At 35.2% G+C, this 26,072-nt stretch overlaps 3 protein-coding genes and 1 non-coding gene across 4 annotated transcripts; 3 read left to right on the forward strand and 1 right to left on the reverse strand.

Annotated features, from left to right (window-relative positions):
• Positions 1 to 7,310: 7,310 nt before the first annotated feature.
• LOC148201738 (uncharacterized) lies at positions 7,311 to 8,132 on the forward strand. Its single transcript, XM_088109475.1, has 2 exons — positions 7,311 to 7,450; positions 7,574 to 8,132. The coding sequence occupies exons 1-2, from the start codon at positions 7,311 to 7,313 to the stop codon at positions 8,130 to 8,132; spliced, it is 699 nt and encodes a 232-aa protein (XP_087965601.1).
• A 3,079-nt stretch (positions 8,133 to 11,211) lies between these two features.
• On the forward strand, positions 11,212 to 11,293 carry LOC124841113 (small nucleolar RNA Z196/R39/R59 family). Its single transcript, XR_007029091.1, has one exon. It is a non-coding gene; the product is annotated as a small nucleolar RNA Z196/R39/R59 family (small nucleolar RNA).
• Positions 11,294 to 12,027: 734 nt separating this feature from the next.
• LOC124841111 (exonuclease V-like protein) lies at positions 12,028 to 16,269 on the forward strand. Its single transcript, XM_047317303.2, has 7 exons — positions 12,028 to 12,485; positions 12,590 to 12,694; positions 13,913 to 14,034; positions 14,747 to 14,896; positions 14,996 to 15,149; positions 15,401 to 15,477; positions 15,776 to 16,269. The coding sequence occupies exons 1-7, from the start codon at positions 12,147 to 12,149 to the stop codon at positions 16,020 to 16,022; spliced, it is 1,194 nt and encodes a 397-aa protein (XP_047173259.1). The 5' UTR covers positions 12,028 to 12,146; the 3' UTR covers positions 16,023 to 16,269.
• A 646-nt stretch (positions 16,270 to 16,915) lies between these two features.
• On the reverse strand, positions 16,916 to 19,947 carry LOC124841109 (uncharacterized). Its single transcript, XM_047317301.2, has 3 exons — positions 19,761 to 19,947; positions 19,367 to 19,576; positions 16,916 to 17,518 (listed from the first exon to the last, which is right to left on the reverse strand). The coding sequence occupies exons 2-3, from the start codon at positions 19,561 to 19,563 to the stop codon at positions 17,098 to 17,100; spliced, it is 618 nt and encodes a 205-aa protein (XP_047173257.1). The 5' UTR covers positions 19,564 to 19,576; positions 19,761 to 19,947; the 3' UTR covers positions 16,916 to 17,097.
• Positions 19,948 to 26,072: the final 6,125 nt, after the last annotated feature.

Genomic DNA, 26,072 nt, shown 5'->3' on the forward strand with positions numbered 1-26,072 from the left:
CAAACGGCCGGACAGCGGCAAACGGCCGGACAGCGGCAAACGGCCGGACAGCTGCAAACGGCCGGACAACGGCAAACGGCCAGATAGGCATCAGCAGCTGAGACAAAGCACACAACGCAGAAAGGAGGGTCCGACGATGCGGAACGTGCGGCGATATGAAGATGCTTTGAAAACAGACGAAGATGGCAGCAATGTCTGCTCTGGAAGGTCTGAACAGAGAGAGGGAGAAACCCTAAAAATTCAAAGTGCTCCGACTGACGCAACGACCACAGATCCAGAAAGAGGGCGAGGAGGCGATCACGGCGGTGCTGATCGGCGGCGGAAAGCTCCGGCGACGCACCGGCACGCACGTCGGCAGCGGCGGCAGCGGCGACTCTTGCGGAGGCGCGTGGAGGCGCGTGGGAGGTCCGTTCGCCGCAATCTTCGTACGACGGTGGTCGCCCGGCCGAGACGATTCCGATGGTGTGGTCGCTGGTCGATTCTGAAACTCCGGCGGCGGCGGCGGCAGCGACAGCGGCAGTGATGGGTGCCGGAGTTAGCAGCGACGGCAGAGGAAAGTGGTGGCGACAGCAGTGGCACACTGGGTCTGGACTGGTGTTGACTGTGGCAGAGATTTAAGAAGAAAAAATGGACTGCCCAATGAGATTTTAGGGGCTGCCGGCGGCCATGGCGGCCGGCCGCCGGCAGTAGAGACCCTGGAAGAAGATCAGAGAACCTGACTCTGATACCATTGAATATAGTGAAAAACTATATTTAAATTAAGGCATAATACCCAATTTTGTCCCCACTTTGGTTCGGAAATCTCAAGTTAGTCCCTTTATAGAAAAGTGAGTTTAATGAATCCTTACTTGTAATTAATTGACTCTAATGAGTCCCTTCCGTTAAATAGAAGGAAACGGAGTTAGTGGACTGATGATGTGGCAGTTGTCTTTGGTGAGGTGTCAATACGCAATTGACATAGTGCTTACGTGGTGTTAGGGTTCCCCATTTTCAAATTGGGTATTATGCCTATTAAAAATTGGGGATAAAGGATTTGGGGCTCATTTGTTCGAGACTAGGGCATGTCCGAGAAAGAAGACAGAGGCAGGCAGTGTTTCGAGATTACAAGTGATCGCGGGAACTCGTAAGAACTTTTAGACAAAGCATTTGTGAGTGGACGACCATTGGTGGGGTAAATAAGGAAAAGCGACTTTCGAAGGTGCGTTTATGGTAGGTTTTGTTCTGTGTTTCGTTGCTTTCGTTGTGGTCCCCCCAGAAGTTTTGATTTATTTTATGGTTTGTCTGTGTTGTGTGCCCCATTGTCAGTGCATTTGCTTTGTTTCTGTTGCGACGTTATCGTTGTGGTCCCCCTTCACAGTGTGTGGTACTGTGTTGTGGCATTTGCTTTATTTAATGTCATAAATGTGGTTTTGTTTTGTTTGAGTTGTTTATGGTCTGTACAGTAGTATGTTTATGCTTTGTTTTTTGCTTAGATATCATTTGGGTTAAGGGTTAAGCATAGATTAACTAACTGTGACCAATTTTATATTAGATAATATGGCCAACTCACACATTGAAGTCGTGTTTCACCATGGGGGGAAATTTGAGAATAATGGGACATTTGGATATCACTATGGTGAAACCACAACTATAAAAATAGACCCTGATCGATGAAGTTATTTTGAAATATTAAGCATTGTAAAGGAGATGGGTTATAGGAATGTAAAGGACTTATGGTATTCATTGGGTCGTGGTCCTGTATTAGAAGATTGTTTGGAACCTTTATTAGATGACAAGGGTGCTTGTCATCTGATCAATATTGCTATGTTGAATGGTGAAGCTCACCTCTATGTTATACATAGGGTGTGTGAACCTGAGTATCTTCTGCAGTTGGAATGCATATCTGAACCCCAAATTGATAGACATAGTGATGAAGGAGAACCTGAGGCAGTGGGTGAAGCAGAGGTTCAGACAATAGCACCTGAGGTAGAGGATGTTGGTGTGGAGGATGCAGTGGAGGATGTTGGTGTGGAGGCACAGGTTGAGGTAGAGGATGTTGGTGTGGAGGCAGAGGTTGAAGTAGAGGGAAATGGTGTGAATGTAGACGTCCAGTCTGATGTGGAGGGGCAGGCAGAAGTAGAGGGTGAGGTAGAGGGTAATGGAGTAGAAACTGATGAGTATGATGTTAGCAGTTGGAATGGGTCCGAAGAGGATGTATTGATTGACCATGGAGATGTAGTGGGATTTGATATATTTGAAGGTACTAATGAAGTTCAATTTGGTGGACCTAGGGGTTTATCTGACAGTGATTGGGAATCCGACAGTTTGAAGAGTGTTGTGGAAAGTGATAACACAGATGATGACAGGGATGACCATGGGGATTTTGGTGTTTTTTCAATGCCCAAAACTATGGAACAATATAAATGGGAAGTGGGCACGTACTTCAGTGACAAAAAAGAATTTACAGAAGCTATAAGAACCTATGGAGTAGAGAATGGTAGAAAATTAAAGGTTTATAAAAATGACAAAAGAAGAGTGCGTGTCAGATGTTGTGGGGCAAAAGGGAAATGTCCTTGGAATGCATATTGTGCATATAAGGCAGCTGAAAATACATGGCAGCTAAGGAAAATAGTAGACAACCACACTTGCAGTAGAGAATTTAACATCCGTCTAATGACTTCAAAATGGTTGAGTGGGAGGTTAGAGAAGACTATGAAAGACAATCCAAATATTAATCTGTATAACCTCCATAACAAAGTTTCTAAGAAGTGGAACATTGGTGTTTCACGGTCCACAACCTGTAGGGCAAAATCAATGGCATCCAAACAAATAGAAGGTGATTTTAAAGAACAATATAGAAGAGTGTATGACTATGCCAATGAGTTGCTTCGGTCAAATCCTGGTTCAACTGTGAAAGTTCATGTTGAGGTCAGTGAGGACACTCGAATTTTCAAGAGACTATATGTGTGTTTGAAGGCCTGTAAGGACAGCTTCGTGTCATGTAGGAAGATTATAGGTTTGGATGGTTGTTTCTTAAAAGGAAAATTTGGAGGTGAGTTGTTAACTGCAGTAGCAAGAGATGGGAATGACCAAATGTGTCCTTTGGCATATGCTGTTGTGGAAGTGGAGAATAAGGACACTTGGAGTTGGTTTCTACATTTTCTCATTGATGATCTTGGTGGTGTGGAGATTTCTTCAACCATCACATTTATGTCAGATCAACAAAAAGTTAGTAACTTATTACCATTGCCATCTTTTTTTATGTTTTAAACCTTCATGTGTTTTATATTAACTTGTATAGCTTCATGTGAATAGGGACTTTTACCAGCCTTACAAGAACTTCTCCCTGGTGTGGAGCAAAGGTTTTGTGTGAGGCACATCTATGCTAATTTCAGGAAGAGGTTTCCTGGCCAGATTCTAAAACGTCTACTATGGAAGGCAGCAGCATCAACATACCCTCAAACATGGGAAGCAGTGATGAGAGAAATTAAAGGGGTGAATCCAGACGCCTTTAAATAATTATTAGCCATCCCACCAAGGTATGCCAATCCACATGACTTTAAAATTCATTGCTCCTATTAATTGTTGTTTGTTTTCATAGCTGATATTTTGCACTTGTTATTTGTGTAAGTAGATTTTGGTCACGGTCAAGGTTTACAAGTAATGCTGTTTGTGACACCTTAGTGAATAACATGTCTGAAGCATTTAATAGTGTAATTTTACATGCAAGATGTAACACCCCGAAATTTGGTGTTACGTCGACTAATTTTTTTTTCCGTAAAACACATAAGTAAAAATTCAAATTTTAATATTCAACCTCAACGGAAAAATATAGTACGATATTTATTACAAACCGATTATTCCGAAAATAAAACGTTTAAATAGTCAGGATCGAATATAAACAAATACATTCCCAGTCATATATCCCATCTCTCTTTCATCCTTTATGCATGTTCAGAAACATCAGCCATCACATCTGCAATAACATCTGCTCCCGTATAACATCACACATTATACGATCATCGCATTCACATGCACAAACAAGCAAGGGTGAGCTAACAAAATACAATTCTTATACATCATAACATACTCATAATAACATGCTATCATCCACACCTTAACCAGATCGAACTATATACCCGAGTACGAATTATGCTTCAACCATATGCATATCCCAATATGTATCAAAATATCAAATTAGAATGCATACGCCAACATGTATTACAAAATAAATCAGACTACATCCACCAATATTACAGATCAATCAAAATACATACACAAATATGTACTAGCGTCACTCCCATCACTCTTTTCAGAGCTTCCCCGGGCCGTTACACATTACCCTAATGTGTAGTGCTGCTTCCCATCACTCTATAGGGAGATTCCCTGAGCAAGTACACCAGTCACCCTCCATCACTCTAATTAAGAGCTTCCCCGGACAAGTGCAAGTATACCCCTCATCACTCGCCTAAAGAGATTCCCCGGGCCCGCAAGCACAACGCCAATTTAATTATCTCGAGCTTCACCAGACTAGTACCCCACGTCACCCCCATCACTCTTACATAAATGTAAGAGATTCCCCGGGCGGTTACACATTACCCCAATGTGTAGTGCTGCTTCCCATCACTCTATAGGGAGATTCCCCGGGCAAGTACACAATGTCACCTTCCATCACTCTGAACAAGAGCTTCCCCGGACAAGTGCAAGTATACCCCCCATCACTCACCTAAAGAGATTCCCCGGGCCAACACGCACAACGCTTACTATCCACCACTCGTTTAATAACATCATCTGACCAAATACCCATATACAATACTCCTTACAATACCAATCCAACCATACCATAACGCCCATATCATATCATCATCACATATTCACCAACCATGAACTTAGCATATGTTCAATATATTCAAATGCATAAGTGAGATTATCACACTACCATATCATTAATAACCTCAATTCTTCATTCAACATGAAACTCATAATCAAATCATATACAACCATGATTTCAACAGTACTTAACCATCCAAACATCATTTTTATATCAATTTGCAATGTCAAACCGATCACACAACATTTCCATATCAAATAGATATATCTAACAACTCAAACAATGTACACATAACACATTTTCTTTATATCCTTTTAATACCCATATTTAGGTAACTCAAATAGCTTTGAAACCATCACCAACAGTTCCGGAAGGGTCAAAAACCCCCAAAACGAACTAAAGAACGTCCAAAACGGACATCCAGAACCCCCAAAACTCCCAAAAACAAAATCTGCAGCATGCTGCTGCGTTCAGGCGCGCTGGAGCGCGACCAGAGGGCGCTGGAGCGCGACTCAACCTGACCATCGCGCGCTGGAGCGCGATAAATGGGCGCTGGAGCGCCGTGACAGCAACCAGATTCTGGTTTTTCACCCAGAATTTTCCAGATTTGATTTCCAGTACATATTCAACACTTCTAACATGTTTTCAAACATATTTGGAGTCTATTACCACTCCACAATCAGCCAGAAACATCATAGCATCAACCTATCCAATTTCTCATGCAAAAATCAACTCTTTTAACTATCCAACAACCACATATCCCTGCATAATTTTCTAACAACTTGCAACTCAACATTCAGCACCCAACAATGATCTTTCCTCCAAGATTTTAAACACCAAAACAGATCAATAACGTACTGCAACTTATCCCAAAACAGTTTGCACATACCACTTTCTAAATTCAAGAAAACAAAGGAAAGGAGTAGCTTCCACCACTCAAAATCCCAAAATGTGCCACATCCAAATCTGAAAGCAACTTATATAACTCTCACCTTCATCAATCTTCAATCCATTTTCGCAAATCAAAATACAGTGAGATAAACTTCTATATATACAACCCCATTTCATGACCAAATTGGTTCAAAACTTTCCATCCACATATACCAACATAAAAGAATGAAATCCCACCATCAATTCAACATAGATCCATCAATTTCCACCAATATAAAACTTTTATAACATCAACATCTTAAATCCTAACTCACCATACTTTCATCTTATTAAAGATTTCTACAAAAACCATCAATTCATCCATCCAAAATTCATCAACCAACCAAAATACCCAATTTTTGTATTTGATCAAAAGGAAGGTAAAACCATCATGTTTCTCATCCCATTTCACAACCCAATCCACCAAAAACTTCATATACATGTATATCAACATCCTAGAACGAATTTCCACCATCAATCCAATATATTCATCAATTTTTCATCATAAAGTTCATACAAATTTCATATATCAAAGTTATAGCAAAAACCCATTTGATTCATCTTTTTACCATCAAAACATACTCAACAACCATCATCTAAGAATAGGACATTTCCAATCCAAGATCTCACAACAAACATTCACATCCATCCCATTCAAACTAATCATTTGTTCAAGAAGTATGATTTTCGGACTTGGAAAAAGCTAAGGGAAAACCACCATGTTCTTCATCCCATTTCAAGAACCAATTCATCCAAAACTTCACATCTATATATACAAACACATTAGAACGAATACTCATCATAACTCCCATCATTCAATCCATTAAAACTCATCACATTTCGTAAAACTTTCATCAAACAACACATGTGCATTTTTCGAAATCAAAGTTAGCTCCCCTTACCTCTTGAAGATCTCCTTGGAACACCTTGAATCCTTCACTACGAATCTGGGCAGCACCTTGCTCCAAAGACCTCTAGAAAACTCTCTCACGGATTCTGCAGCAAGGACTTCACTCACACCAGTGTAGAACCCATTTCCTCCCTTCCCACACTTGTAGATCTGCCCAAGAGACATCATGGCCCCCCCTTGATCCACAAAGAACCACTTAAACAATGCAAAAGAGATCTGCCCACGCTCCTCTCGGACCCAAGGGACCAACATTATGGGTCTGGAGCATATTCCCCAACTTTCCACGTAAGTCCCACGTTTTAGATCTGAAGAAAAAAAAAAAAACTGATACGTTCGCGCCCGGGCGCCCCACAGGAAAGGGCGCTGGGCGCCATCCACCCAGACAGCACATCTGTCACAACTTTGACAGTTCGGTTGAACCCCTTCCCGAAGTCGGAATTAGGCGTATGAGTACTCGAATCGAAGCTCTTTGAGTCTACTTTTCAATGGAAAAAGAATCAACCCAAAATATTAATTGTATAAAAAGTTATACATAAAATAGTAAACTATGTCAAATTTTGACAGCATTCAATTTTACACTACAACTTGAAATTTTTACAACTTGGTAAAATTTTGAGTTTACAAGGGTCTTACACAAGAGGTAAGCCCATCATCAGAATGATGGAAGACATTCGTCTGTACCTCATGAAGAGATGGGCAACAAATAGAAACAAAATATCCACATATGAAGGTAGTATTTGTCCAAAGATTAAGAAAAGATTTGACAAGGAACTGCACCTGACAAAATACTGGATACCTAGGTATGTTGATTTCACTGATTTCTCTGATTTCTCTTTTAAACACTGATGTCATTGATTTCACTGCACATTACCATTTCACTGATTTCTCTTTTAAACACTGATTTCTCTTTTAAAAATTTGCAGTTGGTCTGGAGAGAAAATTTTTGAGGTCAGACACATTTCAATGATGAGTGACAAGTATGTCGTTGACATTGATAAACTGGAATGCAGTTGCAGAAAGTGGACTTTAACAGCTATCCCATGCTGTCATGCACTAGCTGCCATGACATTTATCAACATCAATGGAGAAGACTACGTGCCACATTGGTTTACAAAGTCAACCTACCAAGAAACATACATTCCAATCATCTACCCTGTCAATGGTCCTCAGCTATGGGAAACAACTTCTCAGCCTGATGTGTTGCCTCCAACTAAAAGAGTCTTGCCTGGTAGACCAAAGAAGAAGAGAAGGCTAGAGGCTTGGGAGCTAAAGAAGGATGACACACAACTGAAGCAAAATGGAACTCGTAAGAGATGTTCCATATGTAGACAGGTTGGTCATAAAAGAAATACTTGTCCACAAGCTCCTCCAGCAAACCAAACTGAATATCAATCAAGTGAGCAACCTGCAACCCAAGCTCAACAAAGTCAGCCAATTACTGGACCAAGTCAACTTACTCAAGCATCTACAACACAAGTTTAAAACTGATTTAGGAATTTTGTAATCACAGACATGTATGTTTAAAACTGACAGTATGTTTAGCTTAAGTGATGGGTATTTTGTAATCACAGACATGTATTTTGTAATGACAGACATCTACTTGGTTTCATTATGATGTAATTATGACAGCTTTTGTTTTCATTATGATGTAATTATGCATGCTGTTTGGACCTTTGCTGTTACGACCTGGCGAGTGTATGAGAGAAGAAGATATAGGAGGGATAGGGAAGGGAACCGTACGGTGGAGGACGAGCGTCCTGAGCGAGAAGGGAACCATACGGTAGCGGACGAGCGTTCTGACCAAGTAGAGATAAGGAGGAGCGAGGACGAACGTCCTAAGCAAGTGGGAGCCGAGCGAGCGGGGCAACGAGGGGTGAGGACGAGCGTCATCAGCGAGCGGAGCGAGGACGAGCGTCCCCAGCGAGCGGGGCAACGATGGGAAAGGACGAGCGTCATGAGCGAGCGGAGCATGGACGAGCGTCCTGAACAAGTGGAGGCAACAAGGGGCGAGGACGACCGTCCTGAGCGAGTAGGAGCAGCAGGACCAAACGAGCGGAGCGAGGACCGAACGAGCGGAGCGAGGACGACCGTCCTGAACAAATGGAACCGACAACGATCACAGCTTTTTGGATTCAATTTATATTTATATTTTGTTCACAGATTTTGGCATATCAATTTCTTCTTCAATTATATTACAAACACTGAAAGTGTGTTGTACCTGTTACATAACTCTTTTTTTGGATTACAGAAGTACTATTACAAACACTGAAAGTGTACTTCTTCTTGTCTAAAAACGAACTTCTTATACACATTTATCTTTTTGGATTACAGAAGTCACTTCCTCATTTTATTGTAAATTCAAACTATCTAACAGAACCTTCAATTCAAACCATAATTTCAGAACCTTGAATTCAAATTTCACCTTAATTTGATAACATCATATTACAATTTGTCCAAAGTGCTCTTACATAAACTATCTAACAGAACACATCATGGACTTTTAAACAAAATACATACAACAATGATATTAATCAATCCCAGAAAACATATCATTGTTATTAACATCTTCTCCCTTTTTTGGCATTCCCTAACACATTTCTCCAGACTATTAATCTTCCTCCTTTGCCTTGCAATAGTACCAACAGTATCATCTACGCAATCTTCACTAAGCCATTTAAAGAAATTGCATCCTTGAAGTTCTTCATTTCTTGTCCGCTTGTAGTTAGGGCAGCCCCAGAATTGTTTCCCCTCGTTCTTAATTGTTTTTGCCACTCTCAACACAGCAGCCTCCCCACAGTGGCATATTTGGCTTCCAACTAATCCTCTGGATGAACCACCGCGACAGCTCCCCCGTGAGCAAGACGAACAACCGTGATTCGAAGACATTGCGAACCCCAAACAGCGAACCCGAAAGAACGAACCCCAAACAGAGACAACCACTGACAACGAAGAAGAAGTCGCCAACCGCGAACCACCACTGGTCCGGAAGCGACAACGATCACTGCCTGCCTCTGTCTTCTTTCTCGGACATGCCCTAGTCTCGAACAAATGAGCCCCAAATCCTTTATCCCCAATTTTTAATAGGCATAATACCCAATTTGAAAATGGGGAACCCTAACACCACGTAAGCACTATGTCAATTGCGTATTGACACCTCACCAAAGACAACTGCCACATCATCAGTCCACTAACTCTGTTTCCTTCTATTTAACGGAAGGGACTCATTAGAGTCAATTAATTACAAGTAAGGATCCATTAAACTCACTTTTCTATAAAGGGACTAACTTGAGATTTCCGAACCAAAGTAGGGACAAAATTGGGTATTATGCCTTAAATTAATCTCCCTTGTGTTAAATACACACATAGGGTTCTCTATTTATAATAGAAGAAATATGGGCTAAGTCCAAAATACAAATGAGAAATAATAACAAACTAACTAAAAGATAAAAGATATAATATATCTAACAGTCACTATATCATGTACATTTTTTTAACCAATAAACCAATTAGTTCTATAATGTATTGTGTTGTGCTTTTGTCTTAAATTCATTTTTTTAAATAAGTTTTTAAATGTAAAATTTGACAATTATATTAGTTTTAGAAAAGTGTGATTTAAATGATAATATATAGGTATATAGATAATGGCTTCCTAGTTTTATGAGGTTTTGCAATTCTAATTGTGAGGGTGATGAAGATGATGGCTATAGCATGTGGAAATCCCTAATTTTTTTGAAACAATTAAGTTTAATTAATTTTTCTCAATTTTTTAATTTAAAAAAAAAACAAAAATTCACGTCTATAACTATCTGACAATTTGTCATGTCATTTAAAAAACTAATATCACCGTACCACGTAAATAATATTTTAAATTGTTAGTCCAATTTTACTGTAAGGAATCTAATTAGAACAATTATGTAAAAGGTTTAATTGCTTGTTTTGTCCCTAGTTTGGCTGTAACGTGTCAAGTTAGTCCACACTTTTAAGAAAGTTTCAATTACGTCCAAACTTGGTTTAAAAGTGTCAATTTCGTCCAAACGTAGTAAAATTTGCTTCAATCAAGTCCCTTCCGTTAAATCCACATAAACGGACGTTAATTCTTTTTCTCTCTCCTCTGTTGCTCTGCTCCTCTGCACAACAGCAGACCCTCTCTTTCTATTTTTCTGAAGCACTTTCTCTATGCCATTGTTTATTATTTAAGTTTAATAAGTTTATTTTTAAATGCAGTGATATATGATGTTATTTATACATCAATTCTGCAACATGAACGATGATTCCTAATCATGCACTACTATCTGATCTCTCTGCAGTTTTTTTTTTTACTTTATAGCTAATATTATTTTTCACATTATTCTTTAAGGATGTTTTTTTGTACTTTCAGGCCACGGTGGCCTAATCCTGATAACTTGTTTTCCCTAAATACTGTTGTCGTTTTAAGCTAGAGTCTAATATTGCTCTGCAATCTGTGATGATTTTTAGAAGTACTCTGATTAATAATCTGTGATGATTTTTAGAAGTACTCTGATTAATAAAATCTGTGATGATTTTTAGAAGTACTCTGATTAATAATCTGTGATGATTTTTAGAAGTACTCTGATTAATCAGTGATTATTTTACCAAATCACCATCTTTCGGCTGAGATTGCAGAATGGTATTCTACTGCATGAATTTGTATAAATTCCATTCATGGGCATGGCTAGCCGTTACTTAACATGATACTTCACTTTTATTTTCTTGTAATTTTTTAAATCATGCTAGCTAGGACTGAGTGAAAATTTCCTGACATGTTAATGTAGGATTATACTTTTCCTTTTTTTTTATCATTTTGGTGCTTGGATTATATTCAAAAGAAAGAGAGGGTCTGCTGTTGTGCAGAGGAGCAGAGGAGAGGAGCAGAGCAACAGAGGAGAGAGAAAAAGAATTAACGTCCGTTTATGTGGATTTAACGGAAGGGACTTGATTGAAGCAAATTTTACTACGTTTGGATGAAATTGACACTTTTAAACCAAGTTTGGACGTAATTGAAACTTTCTTAAAAGTGTGGACTAACTTGACACGTTACAGCCAAACTAGGGACAAAACAAGCAATTAAACCTATGTAAAAATAAGGATCTAGCCTTTTAAATTTAAAAATTCATTTTTAGTTTTTCAAGTTTAAATATTCATTTTAACCTTTTAAATTAAAAACAATACGTGTAATATTTAAACATTTTTTATAACTGAATTTGGTCTTTGAAATATTTGAACATTAGATTTAAGAAGTTGAAGACAATTTTTGAATATGTTATATTTTTATACAGAATTATTTTATGAAGTTAACTATTACACATTATAAAGGTCAGATTCTTTACAATTTAATAAAAAAAAAGTTGGCATTTTTATTTAGTGAAAGAGCAAGAGATACGTTACGTGAAAGCTTAAATCTTGTGCGAAAGTTGAACAAGAAGCGAAGCAATCGGAACCCCAAAACGCGGCGTTTTGAACGGTCACGACACTAACATGGCTGAAACATCATCTTCCTCGGAGGATCAGAATCCAAATCATATTCCCATCGAAATTATCAGCGACGACGAAATGGCTTTCATTGAAGCTGCTTTGGCCTTCGCTTCCACTCGTACTTGCTCCGCAATTCGTTCTTCTTCTTGTTCTTCGTCCCCTTCAAAATCACCCCTTCACAATAATGCTTTATCCATTACCGTCGTGTCCAAAAGAAGCTTATCGAGTGGCAGTGATATTGAGGACTTACCCCCTCGCAAGAGAAATCACACTCTTCCTGATTCCTTTCTTCGCCGCTTCAGGAACAGACGGGGTTTGTCCGTAACGGATATTACTTCTACGGTATCAATTTTCGTGTTTTCTAATTGGGTTTTGGCTATCATGAATTTTGTGTGTTTTGAGGAAATTGGGTTAGTGTGTATTTATTATTGAATGTTGTGTGATAGGAATGGTGTCCGAAACAAATGGAGTTTTCTCTGCTTCTTGGAGGGAGAAAGGTTAATCAAGCAATGAGAGCAGGCATCGCTCGCCATGCGAAGCTTGAACAAGAGGTCATATCATATCTTGTTTTTTTCATCATTCATTCAACTTCTTGCTTCATCTTCTTACGTTACATGCTCCTCTTTTACTTCTCAATGTAATTCAAGGGCATGTTCTGTGCTATGCTTCTTTGTAAAAGAACAAAAAAAAAAAGAAATAATTTCCTCCCTGAAATTATCATTCTAAATCTGGGATAATTTGTATAAACTTTAGTATTTAGCTTGTCATAAATCTTACTTTTTAAGTTATGTGCAGGAATATATTCATTTTTATATATTTTTCTTGTTCTGTAAATATTTATGGAAAGTCAATCCAATTGGACGTTAAGATTTATAATTATATGTGAAAATACCTACGAACATGATCCACCCATATATTTATTTTGAAAATAGTAAAATAATTAAAAAAATGAAGTAAATCCAAATTAAAATAATATGCATTAAACGAAATAATATGTATTAAATGATGTCAAAATAAAAAATTATAAATTAATTGTTGTAAATTTAATTGATAGATAACCCAACTCAAATTATTCTGACACATACATAACCCAACTCAAATTGAAGAATTTTAGCATGATATGTGCACTTCAAGTGTAAAGATATTTACATGTATTTTTAGTTAGTCATATGTTAAAACACTGCACAAACATCTAATTACACCTTACCTTAAAAGTCAAACCAAAATTGTCTATAAAAATTTTTCTTGGCAGGATATGCCTTTTAAACTCTTGATACAAAACCGTATCATACATGACAGTCATGATTGGATCACGGTATAAAAAGTCTGCACTGTGAATGCAAAAATGTTTTTTTCTTCTTTGTAAAAAAACTTTTTTACACTGATATGTATTCTGATTAAATTCTAGAAAAATATTTTAATCAATTTAATTCTTAGTCAGGTTTTATTTTTAGTGATAAAAAACCTCAAAGTTGAAGCCTGGTGGTGAGATGTATCCACATCTGTTGGATGTTCTCCTAAGTTTTTGCGTAGTTGAAATTTGTTGACACTGTTAGGAGCATTCCATCATCTGATATGATATTCTGTATTTTGTGAGCATTTCTTGCATGAGCACGTGTCCATCAGATAAGTATTGTTTCGATGTTATCTATATCTTTTTATCAGTTATATTTAGCAGGCATTATGTGCTCACTCTATAACTGTATCGTGTTTTTGTATTTCTGGTGTTTAAACCTCAAGTGCTTCTTCCAATAATTTGTCTAGTGCAGGTTTTGAAACGGGTGGAAGTGAAGATCAAATATCAAGAAGATTTGTGGGCCCTGAAGTTTCTTAATTTTATAAATGGTGTTAATCAACTATTATTTGAAGGAATGACTCGTGAACTGCCAGTGTAAGTTGATGACATTTTATGAGTAAATCTTCATGTTCTCATCGGTTTTCACAAAGCTTGTGAAAGTGTTCTTTTCTAACATAACTTTAGTGTACCTCTCCCTGAGAGGACTTAAATTTGGATAATGGCATATGTTGGATCGAACCTATTGTAGTGATTGTTATGAACTACATCCACTGCCAATTTGTAAGTGATAGAAGAATCACTAAACTATGAATTGTTTTGAGAGTTTATTAGAAATATTATAACTTTTTTTGAAAGAAAAGTAGTTGTTTTACAGCTTTTAACTGATTGCCAAGTCTCTAAAAAGGTAGGAAATTACTTGTCTAATCACTGGTTATCTTCTTGGACTTAGAACTTGAAACATCTTTTGACTCTTTCAGCAGTTACATACAAGAGAAAAGTTGGTGTAGGTTCCTAATGAAATCTCTTTAAGTTGTTAGTACTTATTTATTTATGCAGTCAATGATGATGCTCCAACTTTTATTTGTTTAAATGCATTAAACCGGCGAATCTATTGTCACATTTTGTAGCCAATAAAGTTTTTAATCTACTCGTTACAGTTTATTAAGATCTGGTATCATATTTTATAGCAAATAATTTTTTTTAATGTTACTGGTTACAGTTTAGAATTTACTTGAAATTTGCTCAACCCTTCATTGGTGGGATTTGGAGCAGTTGTGATGATGATGGACTACTCTTCTGATATCAGAATAGGCTTTGCAGAAGATATATGGATGGTGGGAGTCATTGATGAGATTCGGATGCCATTAAAACAAAATGATCATAATCCAATACTAATTGACACAAAGACTCGCGCCCGAGATACGCTTCCTGCTGAACCGCAACGAAGAAATGGAAGGTTTGATTATTCTTCTACCATTTTATTTCATTCTCTTGGATGTGAAATTGAATCCCATTGCATTGGATTGAATCTTTACTATGTTCTTAATTTTGGCAGGCTTCAATTGATGTGCTACAAGTATTTGTGGGACAATTTGGTTGCTGATAATTTTCCATCTAATATTTTTTTCACTTATTTTGGCTTAAACCCTCAACATAATCTATGTGAAGATCTAAAAGTGACAAGTGCTGACTCTGGATTTTCTGCTTCGGTAAGTGCTTGATTATATTATAAAATTTTTTTCCATTGAGTTTGTAGTTTTCATCCGCAATCAAAAATTGATTTTTTTACACTATGAAAATATTCTGCTATAGAAGTTTTACATTTAGTATTTTGTTTTATCCACAATCGGTAGGTGATTTTTTACATTATGATTTCTGCTATAAAAGTTTCAGCTAATTAGCAGTTGCGGCATGGCTTTTACATAATTTTCTTTCCTTATTTCGTTATTGGAAAATGCAGACTTTGGATGATGTGGTAAGATATTACAGAAATACATGTAGGATGCTGGCCCCTGCTCATGATCAGCTCTTGTTGAGGTATGCATCTCTGAGCCAACTCGTGATAGCTTTCAATAAATATGATTTTTAAGTGGAATGTTTATAATATTAACCCCTATTCAATTTAAATTTCTGAAGAAGTGTACTACTTACTGACTCACCTAATCACATACATGCACACACATTTTGAGTAAAAAGCTTGAAAGTTTGACCCAAATTTTGAAAGGCAAGAAATAGTTATAGATCATAATGTTAATAAATTTGCCAGTCAGAATGACTAGCAGTTTGTTTGCACTACATGAGCCCTTATTCTATGGTTGTGTGTGCTCTATGTCAGATATGAGTATCAGAAAGATCATTCATTGCTTGGTGAAGATAAATTCACATATGATCATGACTGGCTAACGAATCAAATTCGCTCGTGTCTTGAGTTTTGGCTTGGAGAACAAGAAGCAACTTACCCTCCTGAAGATGAACGCTGGAAATGTGGTTACTGTCAATTTGCTCCTGTCTGTCCTGCATACAATGGTAGTAAAGAAACGATGGGACCTAAAAGCAATGATTTAAACATCAAAGAAGGCTAGATATCATAATGCAGACTCTCTAATGTTATTGTTACCTGCATCAATAATGGTGAAAGCCTTCCATAAGAAAAGCTTGGTATTTTACCAGAGCTTGTGGTAAACGCCTGGGTAGGTTTACAGTAGGCATTATTGTATTCATGCATAAAAGTACACTGTTGTTGTAAGTTGTAACCGAATGTCAATTATTTGGCAGCTATCTATTACATTCTCATCTTGTATAAAATAGAAAGTTGGTTTTTATTTGGAACATCACTGTAAAGATAGTCTTCATCCTTTCAATTTTCAAAGGAAAAAAAAAGCTATTTATTTATAACATTGTTGCTATATATCTAACAACGGAATGAAGATAAAAAGTTTTTCAGTTATACCACATATTTCAAAAGATGGTCCTTTAGCAGAGGGGTGTTATTAACCACTAGTTTACCACTACAAAAGGCAGAAAGAAAGTTAGACTGAAACATCGAGCAGAAGTAAAAGGGGGAAACCTGGGAATCAAACAACATTACGGAAAAACTATGCCTATATATAATTGTACTGGTCTTATAAGCATATTAACTACAATTTCTTGCGGTATATGAAAACAGTGTTAATAAAATGGAAGCTGCAGCAGGAAACTCCATTTTTTGGTTGTGAATTAGGTAGTGAAATGACATACATATAATGGGTGTTCAGATCGCTCAAAACCTAGAGGTTCTCCTTAAGAACCAGTCTCCATTAATTCTGTTCTAAATCCAAGCTCCTATCAATATCCAACCTGACTTTGGTACATTGCAAGTATGCAGCACAGATCAGAAGGTCTCAAAATGTGAAAAATGAAAAGCAAGAAATAACGTGAGAACACTACCCTTTGTATTGATTTCTACCTAGTTGCACCTCGGGAAATACAGTCTCGCTAGAAAAATAGAACTATATTATTATTTTGACATAATAGATTATGATTTTCACTACCCAAAGTTTATAGCTTTTCAACAAGAATCTCTGAAGAAACCACTATGATGCAAAAATCAAATAACAGATTTTTCACACTCTGAGCTAATAAAGCTTACACCGCAAGTATCAGTTGACACAACATACATTAATTAGAAACAACGCTTCCAGCTTTGAGCTTGTCAGAAGCTAAGATATACGAAATAGGAACCCGTTCGTGCTTGCTCATCCCAGTGTACATCTTTCTTCTAACCTCCTTTCGTGCTTCCCTTTCAGACAGTTTCAAATCTTTAAAGTCCTGCTCAAACTTCGCTTCAGCCTCAGGTGAAAAGAATACAACCTCCTTTTGGCCAAGCTCTTCATACAATTTCTCAATTTTTGCCTTCCAGAGAATGCCCATTTCAGTGTCCATCTTGTGATAAGGAGTTTTCAGCAAGTACTCATCAATCCCACCTGCCTTGTCTATGCATCGGATGGCATGTGTGGTCACTTTAACACGAACGTGACGATCTAGGATGTAGCTGAAGAGCCGCTTTTCCTGCACATTCGGTTTCCAAGTTCTCCTTGTCCTGTCAAAAGCATTAGAGAAAGAACATCAATACTTCATTCTCTCTAACATATTTAAATGGTAAAAGAACTTACTAACATAAAAGTGTACAACCAACAAACAACAAAGAGATTGAACCCATAACTATCGTGCGGGAGATATTGCACATACTACAAAAAGAACTTTTGCATTCCATATTTGGTGTGGCAAATATTAGCAACTGTTAACAGGACATATAGTTCCAAACATAATTAGTGTTGACCATCAAGAAATCACTAATTTCATTATTTAACATCTCAGACTAAAGAATTTTGTAGACCAAGTTTTCAACAATGGTAGTTGATATAAACAATGACTGGAACAGGTAAATAATCAGTACATTATAGAACTCAATCAGAATTATAATCACTGAAAAAAGGGTCGACAAAGAAAGCTTTGCCCATGTTGGATCCATGGAGAGTCCAAGAAATTGACAGCTTAAATTAATGATTGCAACCCGCCTCCATGGAAAATGGAATTTCGGCAATTTAACATGCATCAGATTCCAGTACTAAACAAGTGCAGAGGCAACTTGCAAATCAATCATCTCTCTTTACCCATCCAACTTTTAGGAATCCAAAGATGATTAGCTCGTTACTCTCACATTTTTTAATCCAGAACGTTATCCTTTATTTATACTGTTGAAAATTTAAACAAAGGGGTTATGCAATGGAAGCATAAAAACAGAGAAATAAGGAAAAACAGAGAGCCTAGTCTAGAGAATCCCTCTTCTAGAAAAAACAGCTACCCACTGAGCTGGGGGATGCAAGGAAGCTGGCCTCCCATGCAAAGGATAGAGGATTGGAAAAACAATTCCAGTCTTCATGCAAGCAATATAGCTCGGAATTAATAGCATTGACCACTGTCATAGTACTTACTTAAGGATTATAAACAACAGGCATAATCATAGGCATAGAATTAACAAAACGCTCATCATGATGGATGCAAAAAAGTTGACTAACCAGTTACTAAAATGCACAGTAAGTTTTACATTGCACAACAGCCAATTATGTTTCTGAACATGTATTTCGGTAGTTCTTGGGGAAACATTGATGGAGACAGATATTGGAGCAATTCTTATAGTTCCAGCTGCAGAGGATTTGTCAGGAACAAGTTGAACAAAATATAGCAACAGTGTACTTCATACACTGTTCTGTGGTGCTCTAGTTAAAGAGAAACCCAAGGTCGTTTGTGGAGAAGGTTTTAGGCAGTCAGATTTTCAGGGCAGGAATATTTTCACGGCTCTACTTCGTTGCAGATTGTGAGGATCTTACATCCTTTGAGGGATTGAAACTAGAAAAGTTCTGGAAAGCTGCATTTGTATCAATGCTTTAGCTTTTGTAGTTAATCTAATTAGGATACCTTATCCTCTTTATCCCTCAATCTCTTCACCCCTTCAAATTGTTCTATTCTTTTACCTACAAATAGCTTCATCCAAAACATCAACCAAGAACAACTCTAAGTATTACATTTGACTTCTTCAACTGGAGCTATCCCCTCTTCCATAGAGTTCCCATTACAACGTGAAATGTATAATTTATTACTTCAATGGGGGAAAATATGCTCAGAAATTGATAGAGTTAGAGAAAAATTAACTACACGTTGGCCTTTGAGCTGAAAGAAATTGGGACCATAATGAGCCCATCACCATTCAATCCATATTATTCAACTAACTCCATTTCAAAAAGTAACTTAACACAGTTATAAAACAAAAGAAACCGCAAACATAGATCTAACACCAGAAGCTACAACATGAAACTTTTCGTTATGACTCGTACCAGAAGAAACTAACACCAAAATAAAAAAAATATACGGAGAAGTGGATACAAACTTGTTACCGCCATCTTCACTGACACAATTTCCAAACTGAATGTGTCGCCCGGCAAAGAGACCACGTTTGGCGCGATTCATCACAACCTTGCTTCGAGGCATGCATTTCTCCAACGTTTCCTTATCTCTTTTATTCAAACCATTCTCTCCCACCGTCTTCAGAATTTTCTTCATCATTTCTTTTCCTCTGAACGCCATTTTCTCTATCACTCTGCACCGAGGAAAACACTTTAGTAAGATTGAAAAGCTTAAAAGATAAACCACACGAATTGCACGAGATTATTTCCTATTAGCGGAATTTTATATTCGGTCATTCGAAAATATTGGAGAATAGCGTGCGTAACGAAACGAGGAACCAGACGAAGTAATCAAAAGAATAAATAATAACAGATTACGTGGTTGGTCACTGAACAGGGTTCCGCCGCCGTCACCACCGATCGTCGCCACCGTTACTTGGAGTGTCTTTGAACAGAGCAAAAGAAGGGAAAGAATGTAACCTGGGACGAAACGGTACCGTATTGAGGGAAGTTTCTTCGTATCCGGCCCAACCCGCTACATTGAATCTGCACCGGAGCGGAGTGAAAATTAAAATAAAAAATAACATATTTACGTAGACCAAAAATAAAAGGCAACATTGAATAAAGAATGACATATTTAGAGAAATAAATATAAAACAAAATCTTATAATTAACATATTTAATTAAGTTTTATGAAAATTATAAATTAAAATATTTTTAGATTAAATTTTTATATGAATCTTTTGTTCTATTATATATTTTTTTAAATCTTTTAGAATTTGATGTTTGGAATGACGTATTATTTCGTTTTTCTGGTTTTAATTTGTGGATCAATTTTTTTCTCTTTTTTCAATCTCATCTAATTCATTGATTAACTTAATTTTAGGTATGAAATAAATAAGTTGTTTAAAGAGTTAGAAGAGATAAAAAAAAATTAGAGATAAATAAGTTTGTAATCTCTCGATCTTATTTTTTGGGTTATCTCCTCCAATCATATTTAACGCATAAAAAGATTTTCACTTCAGCACACCTTAATTGTAATGTCCCCAAATCACGAAACAAATAATCATGATCTCTCTCATAATCTCGCAACAACCACCATCGTTTTCAAATCTTATGACGAACCAAAGAAAGCCTTCGTCATAAAAATCCATATATTATCACGAGTTCGCCATAACCTGAAACACAGACCTGTGGAAACAAAATCACATAACCACATTCAAATCCATGAGCGTTGCTGTTCTCTCGCGTTCTCGTCGTCGTAAAGGACATAACCTGTTTCAATTGGTGTTGGTGAATTTGTAAGAAGATGAGAAGGAGTACTTTAGTGGGAGCTTGGTAAAGTCAATGAATGCAAACCAAGTGGCGATCCAGGGGAGCTTGTGCTGAAGAAGAAGTATGCATGGCATGAAACATGACACATCTTTAACCACTCACGTGGGTTTTCGATTACTAAATATTATAGTTTCATTATGGAAAAAGATGAAAATGAAGCTTTGGAAGAGAGACTAGACCCAAAAACATTTTATAGTGGAAGGACAAAAAATATATTTAACCAAAAAACAAATCTTAAATAGGAAATAAATGAGTTGATTCATAAGTTAAAGGAAATTGAAAAAGAAAATTAATTTGGAAATTCAAGTAGGAGGATAACTATTACATAAAACTATCACATACCATTTTTAAAAAAATCAAACAAAATTATAATTAAATAATATTGAATAGTAAATAAACAAATCTAATAAGAACAAGTACTTAAATTTATGGTATATTTAAAACTTAATTAAATCATTTAAATATATAATAAAAATTGAAGATGAAATTAAATATTTAAAATAAAAATATATTTAAACGCAATTGTGATTTTCATTTATATAAGCATTATCACGTCAAATGATAAAAAGAAATGATTTCTATACAAGTGTTTGAGTTTAATTTTTAAAAAATGTATATTTCATAAAATAATTGCATATTTATTTTTATCTATTTCCCTAATTTATTTATTGTTATAATAATTTTTTTCTTATTTCAGTAAAAAAATTCTGCTTGCTTAATTATTTCAAAAATTATTTATTCAAAAAAATTATTTTAAATTTAAAGAAACTAATATTTATTCTAAATCAAAGGAATGACTAAAATTCAACATACATAATCTCACTTATTGAACAACGAAAATTAATACAAAGCTTAAGTAAGAAATCAGATATTGAATATAAAATACAATTTTTTAAATTAATGTCAATCTTACGTAAAATTCATATTGATGTAACAACTCTAAATAACTAAAAAAATTGGTGAATTATATATGTAAAATGTAAAGTGAATAATCTCTTCCACTCTATTCTAAAAATTATTTTGTTGAAAGAAAATTGGTTCAACATTAAAAAGTAAAATTCTTTAGTAATTAGAAGAAAAATAAATAATTTAAAAGATGAATTGTTGGAATGCGACCTATTCTTTAGATTGGAGTGTGAATTATTATTAATCATCTTATTAATTATTTTTAAAAAAGATATTCACTCTATAAAATAATTTCACAAACTTGAAATCAGAATATCATTAGAACTAATCATTATATATTTAAAATATTTTCGATGTTAGAAGGAAGAAAAAAAATACCGATTTGTTCTATTTAAAAAAGAACATGATAGGTTGACATTTTCAAAATTTATATATATACAATATGATATTATTTTATCTCAGAATTTTATTTATATTATTATTATTATTATTAACATATAAATATAATATTTTATCATTAAAGCAAGTTTTTGAAGGTTATTTTTAAAAATATGGTAATATTTTAAAAACATTTGTAGTTGCTTGTCATAAAAGCTTATTAATTAGTTTGGCAAATAAACTTACTCTATATAGGAAGAATTTATTGTTTACAATAGACAAATGTGTATCAATCTTAGAAAAGAAAAACGTGGTTTTCTGGTCTTCTCCCCTCTTTCTTCTTCTTTTTTAAGTGTGTTGTGGGTGCCAGCAAATTACTAAATGAACTTGTTTCATGCAAGAAGATCAATGGTAACACTTGGAAATCCACAATGATAAGATATTAGACAATTACATAATATATAGGTAGTATAAACCTAAGTCAATTTTGTAGAATTATTAAATTTAAAAATATACTTTTTAATAATAATAGCTCTATCAAATTGAAAGTTTTTATTGAATTTACCCATTTACAATAATTATATATATATATATAATTACTAATAATATACAAGTTAATTATATAAAAAATTATGATATCTCTTTCAACTCAAAATCTTTGTATATATTTATGGATAGAGAGATCATGAGTATAAGTAAGTGAATGCTAATTGTTTAATCTGGAATAACTTTTTAATTTAATGTAAACAACATTTTGTTTTATACATGTTTTAAAGAAAAATTTATCCAAACTAAACGAATAAAGTTTTATAAAGGATAAATTGAATTTCAGTAAAGTTGTTGGATATCTTGTATAGATTAAAATAAGATTATTTTACAATAATATATGCAAATTTAATTTTATAAATAGGTTTTGCAAAAATGGGTTAAGTTTAAAATTTATTTTTTAATATGATATCAAAATTATAAATTAAATGAGTAAAAATAATGTGTCAATTTATAATATAATAAATATAAAAAGCTTATTTTTTAAAAGGTCAATTTTATATAAATGAGTAAAAATTTTATTTTAAAAGTTCATTTTATAAAATTAAGTTAGACTTTAAATTTTATTGTTCTAATACATGAATTGTTAAATTTTTTTAATTATTTTATCCTTTTACAATTAGAAAGTAATATGACAAAAATAGCTCTTAATTGATACGATTAAAAGTTAAAGAAACAAAGGTGATGCCTGTTTTATCCTTTAAATTAGGAATTTAAACCGTATTACGTTGACATGATAATATATTAAAAAATTACGACTAAAACAATCTCGTATCAGTTAAATTAATTTTAATAATATCAAATTAAACCATTAAAAATATGAGGTTGATAATAAGTCTTTTTACATGAACGATCTTCAAGCTAGAAGCTTAGATCAACGTCGTCGGTTCTTTCTCTCTCGTTTAGTATGATTGGGTGGGTGTCCGGTGCTACTTGCAAAAAGCATTTCTTGTTAAAAATTGTTTGTCTGAGCACTGTGGTAATAAATGCATAATAAAGAAAGTATTGATCTTATTAGGGCCTAATTTAATAATGACCGAAATTAGGGTTAAAATGATTATGTTAATTTAGTTATGTTAATAATGACTGATTGATCCATGACTCACCATACAATTATACTATACATTTATCATTTTTAATGTTAATTAGTTTTACATCAAAAGGATATTTTATTATTAAATATATATTTTATATTTCATATGAAATACTTGGAGCACACTAAATGTTATGTGAAAAGTGGTAAATTTTAAGTCAATAGCAAAAATTTTATTCTGTAAAAGAACTTTTGACTCTGCTGATGAGATACAGGTATGAACTTGACCAATGTGCATTTCGTCAAAGTCAATCATGTGCTTGGTTACCATCTTTACTTTCTCGTATTTCCAATTTTCAACCACTGAAAAAAGTGTTATTTAGCTCATACATATATAATGTTAAGAATTTAAATGAAAGTTTAACTTTAAAAAAAAATTAAATAAAATATTTATAAATTTATTGTCTTTATATTTTAAATTAGTTTTAAATTAGAGTGATATCAACTTTTTTATATAAATTTAACTTAGTTTTTATTATTATTGATCTCGCGCAAAAGATTCATTATACACTACTGATATAAGAGAGAACAACTTTTTGAGTTAGAACACACGTTTTGAATAGAGAAGAAAAAAAGAAATTGAAATAAATACATTGAGATTCTAAAGTCATAATTATTCTAACTTAAAAATATCAAACAAAATACTTAAGATAGAAAATTTTCATTGTTAATTGTGAATGGTCAAATTAGTTTTTAGAATTTTATTATTTTAGTAATAAGATGAATAAAATATAAACTTTTATTATAACCTAGTTATATTAAAATATAAGATAATGTCTCGGTAGGTCCCTATTTTTGGCGTGAATCTCAAATAGGTCATTTTTCTTTTCGGCGTCTCAATTGGGTCCTTTTTTATGTAAAATTGCAGCAATTAGGGGTCTGCCGTCAAATTCAACAAACGGCCGTTTAAATTTGGCCTACGTGGTATGGTGAGTGTATTCATTATCTGACGTGGCGCCGAGTTTGGAACAAGAAATCAATAGCCTCATCAAACATGTTGAGGCTGACACAGGTTTTGACAAAGCCACCAAAAGCTCTGAGCAAGTAATGGTTATGGTGGTCGAAGTCCTGGAAGAGTATTTCGAAGAGTTGAAGGAGGTGAAAGGGAAGATGGTGGTGTTTTAAGAGGGTAATGAGGTGGAGAAAGAGGGAGTCTAGTTTTCTGGGAAGGTTCCAGAAAGCGAACATTTTGGTGATGGCGGCATAGATTGAGAGGATGTGCGGGAAGCCGGTGCGGTGGAGGTGGTTGAGGAAGGAGAGGGCGAGAGAGGGGTGGTGGTGGAGACATTGGAGGGTTTGAAGGACTTGGAGGGTGGTTGGGTGTGAAAGGGGCGTGGAAGGGGTGGTGTCGGAGAAAGAAGGTGGGGTGGAGTGAGCGAGTGTAGTGGATGCAAATGACTGTGAAAAGGGTCTTAGGTTGGGTTTGTGAATGGTTTTGAAGACAAGGTTGAAAACACGAAGCCCCATGGACATGGAAAGGAGAACAAGATGCTGCGGTGGTGGTAACGAGGGCTGCGACTTCATCATACCAACAGCCTTCGATTTTCGTTTCAACTAGGTTGTTTTATATTTTCTGTTTCAAAACTTCAGTTTTTTTTTTTTTTTCAAAATGTTTTACATCTTTTCAAATAGAATTATTGCTCCTGTTTTACATCTTTTCATATACTTTTGATTTGCCAATTTTCTATATATAAATGTTGATTTTTTTCCTAATTCTGGTTGTATTGCTATCTTCTACCTTTTCTTCCACAATTTCCTCTCAAGATACCCTAGTGTTTTTGATGATGGGTGGTGCTCCAATCAACAACCAGCTCATTTTCAACACCCTCATGTCATTTCCTGTCTAAACCAACCACCTTCACCTTTTCCCCCCAATCATTTTTCTCTCTTCTTCTTTAAAGGGTTAAAACTGTTAGATTCATTTTTCAATGCATCTGAAACTTTGTTGCTCATGTTGTAGCTCTTAGGTAACCAGAGGGAGTTATCAGCATTCATGCCATTTCTGACTTTCAGGTTTTATTTCCCCCAAATCTCTTTTCTCATGGATAATCAATCTTCAATGTATGTGCCATAATTGTTTGTTCATGTGCCTCTGTGATTAGTATTAATAATGATGATGATTTGGTTTCCCTGGAAGAAGGTTTTGCAGAAAGAGGGAGCAGATGAGAGGGCTCTGCACTCTGACGCTAAAATGCGCAGAGGGAGAAACACCGTGCGCACCGCGCCTAGGGTTTCTCAACGCGCGCAAACAGAGGCTTTGCTTTGCCACTTCTTTTCTTTTATATATATATATATATATATATATATATATATATATATATATATATATATATATATATATATATATATATATATATATATTAACATATATATATCTTTGCTTTGCCACGTCAGATAATGAATACACTCACTATACCACGTAGGCCAAATTT

This window comes from Vigna umbellata, chromosome 3, assembly GCF_029865625.1.
Source record: "Vigna umbellata cultivar VRB3 chromosome 3, Vumbellata_1.0, whole genome shotgun sequence".
Lineage (NCBI taxonomy): Eukaryota > Viridiplantae > Streptophyta > Magnoliopsida > Fabales > Fabaceae > Vigna > Vigna umbellata.

Excerpts from the sequence above, each read along its gene's own strand:
- LOC148201738 (XM_088109475.1), top strand. The coding sequence starts at position 7,311 with ATGGAAGACATTCGTCTGTACCTCATGAAGAGATGGGCAACAAATAGA. Across the intron at positions 7,451-7,573 it reads ACAAAATACTGGATACCTAG|TTGGTCTGGAGAGAAAATTT; the intron begins GTATGTTGATTT and ends AAAAATTTGCAG.
- LOC124841111 (XM_047317303.2), top strand. The coding sequence starts at position 12,147 with ATGGCTGAAACATCATCTTCCTCGGAGGATCAGAATCCAAATCATATT. Across the intron at positions 12,486-12,589 it reads TAACGGATATTACTTCTACG|GAATGGTGTCCGAAACAAAT; the intron begins GTATCAATTTTC and ends GTTGTGTGATAG. Across the intron at positions 12,695-13,912 it reads ATGCGAAGCTTGAACAAGAG|GTTTTGAAACGGGTGGAAGT; the intron begins GTCATATCATAT and ends TGTCTAGTGCAG.
- LOC124841109 (XM_047317301.2), bottom strand. The coding sequence starts at position 19,563 with ATGGCGTTCAGAGGAAAAGAAATGATGAAGAAAATTCTGAAGACGGTG. Across the intron at positions 17,519-19,366 it reads AGTGAAGATGGCGGTAACAA|GACAAGGAGAACTTGGAAAC; the intron begins GTTTGTATCCAC and ends TGCTTTTGACAG.